This window comes from Acomys russatus, chromosome X (assembly GCF_903995435.1).
Source record: "Acomys russatus chromosome X, mAcoRus1.1, whole genome shotgun sequence".
Taxonomy (NCBI): domain Eukaryota; kingdom Metazoa; phylum Chordata; class Mammalia; order Rodentia; family Muridae; genus Acomys; species Acomys russatus.
Genome location: NC_067169.1, coordinates 2,919,949 through 2,925,540, shown reverse-complemented (window position 1 = coordinate 2,925,540; position 5,592 = coordinate 2,919,949). Strand labels below are relative to the sequence as shown.

The 5,592-nt window shown below is 35.8% G+C and overlaps 1 protein-coding gene across 1 annotated transcript; it reads left to right on the top strand.

The window, feature by feature from the left end:
- The first annotated feature begins 4,652 nt into the window (after positions 1-4,652).
- On the top strand, positions 4,653-4,853 carry LOC127185804 (small nuclear ribonucleoprotein G-like). Its single transcript, XM_051142371.1, is given in 1 exon segment — positions 4,653-4,853. A coding segment is annotated over 1 exon segment (195 nt). The 5' UTR covers positions 4,653-4,658.
- Positions 4,854-5,592: the final 739 nt, after the last annotated feature.

Below are 5,592 nucleotides of genomic sequence, written 5' to 3'. Positions count from 1 at the left end.
CTCCTAAACTACTTCATTCTCCTACATAACTATCATGAATGTTGGGAATTAGTCCAAAATCCTTTCTCTCAATAATGCCTAAACATCTAGTTATTTCCTAAGTCCATTTCTTCTTCTTTCTAGGCATAGTGCTAGGCAGCATTGCTTGGCTTCCACCAGGAAACATTGCCATGATACTAAGTACTAGAAAATGGAATATACACAGGAATGCTATGGATATTTCCTCACCAAAGATTTTTAAATGATTGACTACTCAATTAACATTGCCTCCTTCCTGGGACCATCAGCAAGCTTTAATGTATGGTGGAATTGTAAAATGCAAGGATGTGTAGTTCTTGAAACACCAAATAAAGGAAAGCCTTCAGGTGACAAGGCATATTTTACTTGGATAATTATGTGAGCAAGAAATAATCAATTCTGTTGGATATTCTAGTGTACGCACACACACACACACACACACATGCACACACACGCACACGCACACTCACATACACATATGCACGCAGGCAAGCAAGCACAAAACATCATTAAAATGGTGTATTGAACAAGGGGAAACTCATATTCTGTGTGTGTGTGTGTGTGTGTGTGTGTGTGTGTGTGTGTGTGCAGATCTGTTCTATATGGCAGCTTATTATACCTGAGAAATACACTGGAATTTCAAAATAAGCCAATTCTGTCTTACAGACAGCTTTCAAATCTTTCCCACATAATTTAGGCCAAGCTTCTTCTTTTTTCCAGATTTTCATCCCCCTTAGAGTGAGGCCCTTAGTCTATACCTTAGTCTTTTGGTCTGACTTTGGCTTGCTTCCTTCAAAAGCATCAAAGTCTTTCAATAAATACCTTTTTACAACATTAAACAATAACACATTACTAACCAAATCACCATTACCTATATAAAATTCATTTTCAAAGTGCTGAAAGGTCTTTATACTCTATTCCCAGACTCTTCTCTTAGTTCCACTACTTGTGTACCATCCACCCTAAACCCAATGACCCACTGATTTGTTTCCAGGTCGAGGAAGATGCTCATTGATGCCTTAAAATTCATTTCTACTGCTTGATCCTAGAGTTTGGGGCAACTCATGGGCCATTTCACTGCCTTTACTCATTTTCAAGTTTGCCTTTATGTTACTGTGATGAAATACTAACTGAAAGAAACCTGGAAAGTAAAGTTATATTCCGTCATCAAGGGAAGTCAGGACAGGAACTCAAGGTAAAAATGTTGGTTACTGGCTTGCTATTCTTAGTTCACTCTGCCTGATTTCTTCCATAACCTAGGGCCACTTGCCCACGCATGGTAACACCACCAAGAGTGGGCTGGGCCCTCCAACATCAATCATTAATCAACCCAATGCCCTATAGACATGTCCACAGGCCAATCTGATGGAGGCAGCTCCTAAATTGAATTTCCATTTTCCAGGGAGTCTATGACTGAGTTTGTTTCACATTGACAAAATTAACCAGCACAACTCCAAAAGAGGAAAAACATTGCTATTGTCAGGCACATAACCTTCCTTTGGAAGTTCTTTTTGAGCTCTTCCAAATGGAAACTCTGTTCCTATAAAAATTATTAGCAAAGAGACTTGTATCAGTAATTCAAGCAATATGTACAGGGATGACATAAAATACTGCAGACATTTAAAACAATCTCTAATTAGTATTTTGAGTCTTTCTAAAATCTTTCTTTAGGCACTCCAACAGTCAGAAAATTCATCTCTCCCAGATTATTTTCCTTAGGAAACCATAAAACATGTTATCATTTAACATATAGTGTTCCTCCCTCACTTATGGTGAAACTTGAACAATCTGTGATTTATTTCTACAAGCAGTGCAGAAATGAAAGCCCCTTAATAATACTGTTTTTCTCTACAATGATGTTCTTCTACCACCTGCTAATAAGATAAAATATTTCCCACATAATTTGTATATATTTCTCAATTTGAGGTGTGCAAACTGAGAAATGTATTATAGAATGGAATTTGAGTGGGAGAATATAAATTGAGCACTATTGGGATAACTACCCTAGTTTTACTTCCTTGAAAGAACATTAAGACAAATCCCATAATCTTTCTCATTTCTTCTAGTGACAATTCATTTATAGTTCTACTACTAGTATCTTGGTGTTAACAAGAGTTAACTTTCAATGAGCTTTTACAATGTATGTTTTTTAGGAACATAAACTTATAGTATATATTTCTTAATTATTATCTTCCATTAATTTCTTTCTTTTTTGTCAGATTACTTTATCCTTGCCATTTGGATAAATTAAGTATGTAAAAAATACCAGCTCTGCCTTTGGGCATATATACAAAGGATGCTTCATCATCCCACAAGGATATTTGCTCAACCATGTTCATTGCTACTGTATTCATAATGGCCATAAATGGAGAAAAAACCTATAGATTGCCCTCAACAGAAGAATGGATGAAAAATGTTATACATTTAGAAAATGGAATATTACTCAGCTGTTAAAGAAAAGATATCATGAAATGTGAATGCAAATGAATGGAACTAGAAAAAAAATCCCAGACCCAGAAAGATAAATATGGTATATATTCATTTTTATGTGGATATTAGCCATTAAATAAGTGATAACCAAGCTATAATCCAAAGACCCAGAGAAGATAGGTAGAGAGGAAGGTACTGGAGGAGGGGACACAGATCTCCCTAGAAGGGGGAAATAGAATAGATTTTTATGGGTGGACTGGGTCAGGGTAGAAGAAATAGGAGAACCAGGTGGGGAGGAGGAGGAGAGATGGGGCTGAGCATTGTAACATGTAGAAAAACAGCTAGAATTAAAGAGTATTTGAGGGGTGGTGTAGAAACCTAGTGAAGTTTCTAAAATATATGAAGATGATCCTAATGAAGTTTCCAAATAATTAGGTAGACTGAGTCCCAGCTTGACATCTCTTGTCACCAAACAAAGCTTTTAGTACCAGGATTAGGTTACATCCAATTGAGTTGTTGGCTAAAAGGGCCCCATGGAAATAACCCCCAAATCCAGGCTGTTGCCAAAAGAATAGGTTGCTCTCCACAAACTGACAGCAAGAACCTATTTCTGAAGATCACACCCACACTATTCATTGAACATGAAGAGGTTGAGCTGGGGCCTACATAAATCCCTTGCTCCTACCTGCTAGTTTCTTCAGTACAAAAAGATACTCTGCATGCTACCAAAAGAGAAATAGGAACACTAACCCAGGTACAAACTCTACGATCTACCATGGTATCCTGCCTGATTTGAGTTAAGGACCATATCATGAGATGGAACCCATACCTGAAACTGCCTGAGTTACCAAGAATCGGAGACTAGATAGCTCAGAGACCTAGGGTAACCCCCTAAAAAAGAGTATCAATGAAATTATTCCTAATGATATTCTGTTATACTCACAGACAGTACTCCTACCAGATACTAAATATATTAGATATGAGAGAGATAGAGGCCTTGAAACACACAGCTGTAAATGGGATGTCTTCATCAAATCCTTTTTCTCAGAGCTCAGAGAACCCCCACTGAAGAGGAGGAAAGAGTGCACAAACTACAGGGGATGTAGGACAGCAAGGCCCTCTCAATCAATTGAACAAAGGCTGTATGAACTCACAGAGGCTGAAGCAGAATTCACAGGGCTGACACAGGTCTGCACCACGCTCTTTGCATATATACTATAGCCTTCAGTTTAGTACTTTTACGGGGCTTCTGAGTGCATGAATGAGTTAGTCTCTGGTTCTTGTGCCTAATCATGGCGATCTTTTCTATTTGTATATTTGTCTTGTCCAACTTTGACAAGGTAGTTTTTGATTCATTTTATAATTTGCTTTGTTATATTTTGTTGTTATCTCTTAGAAGGTTGATTTTTTCTTTTTAAAATGTTTTTTTATTTTTTATATATACATTTATATTATTACACATATATAAAATAAACTACATATAGCAAGCAGAACCATAAACAATCAGGAGTTATATAAATGGTACATTCTTGGTGTTTTGGCTATTTGTATCTGGCAGTCTTGGTGCGTCTAAAATTCTGAATGTAAATCAATATCTATCATATCTCATCTCTATCATCTTAAAACAAATATTTAGACCTAAAAATATCTTAACTCCTAAACAATTAAGCTTAATTGTAAAATTAAACTATCTGGTCTTCAACCCCATCAGAGACTTGAGAAGGAAAAAAACCTTAATTACCAGAGTAAACAGGAAGTACAGGTTAGCAGCTTCCGGAGTTAAAAAAAAAAAAAAAGACAGAGACAGTTTGCTTTCTGAAGAGTCAGAAAGGGAGAGAGGATCTGGATGAGATGGGGATGGGCAGGAACTTGGAGGAGCAGAAGAAAGAAGAAAATGTAATCAAGATATATTGTATTTTAAAAAGCTTGATATTTCTATTTGGAAGAAATAGACCACAATAGTGAATAAATAATCTAAAATTTCTGCCACAACATAATAATTTGAAATTATATGGCTAAATTAGTACAAGTATTTCTTTTGAGGTTACAACTCTTTTTGGAAGCAAGTTAAGGAGTCTTTCGACATTAAAAAAGGAATAGAAGGCCAAGCCTGCTGCTACCCACACGTTTGTAAAGCCGCTTACCTCTTTCCCCATCATGCCCAGCCCGCTGAGGAGTCGCCATGTGCAAGGCCCACCCTCCTAAAATTTATGGACAAGAAGTTATCATTGAAGTTAAATAGTGGCAGACATGTACAAGGAATAGTGCGGGGCTTTGACCCCTTCATGAACCTTGTGATTGATGAGTGTGTGGAGATGACAGCGAGTGGGCAACAGAACAACATCTGAATGCTGGTCACCTGAGGAAACAGCATCATCATGTTAGAAACCTTGGAAAGAGTCTAAACAATGTTCAGGAGAGGCGCCCACATCCCTCCCCAAAGATCCTGTTTGGCTATGACATAGAATTGGGTCATGTACATTTTCATATGAAACTTTTTGCTAAATAAACTTTTGTGATACTCAAAAAAAAAAAAAAAAAAAAAAAATAGAAGACCAGAGTATTCTTGAGAGTAGCTAAAGTATAATCTTACATGCGCTGTCAGAATTTCTCAGTAGGACTATGATTAGTCATTTATAGGTGTAATTTGTTCAGTAATGGCCTTTTTATTCTCTCAACCTCTTTTCCTATCTTCCCTTTCCCAGTGGTAACTTCCTGAATTACTTCTCAAATAAACTACTTGTTTATTTGTTCTCAAATAAATTACTTTTAAATCATTTATTCAGTGATTCATTTTGACAGAATCCAAATAGTCCACACAAAAATTACAAATAGTATAAAATTTTTACACAAGGAATTAATAGCTACAAAAATAATAAACTAATCACAAATAAATAATTAAAGTAGAAGTGCTTTTATTAATAAAATACAATAGTAATCTACTTATCTGTGGCTGGGAGATAATCTCAAATATTTATATGATAAACAGTTTGAAATATAAACCAATAACTACATGTCCTGATGATAAAATATAACTTAGACATATTATATACCCGGAGATATTAAAGATATTATCTAATGATAGATAGTTGTCCATGTATCTAATATATATATATATGTACATATATATATATGAAGATTGAT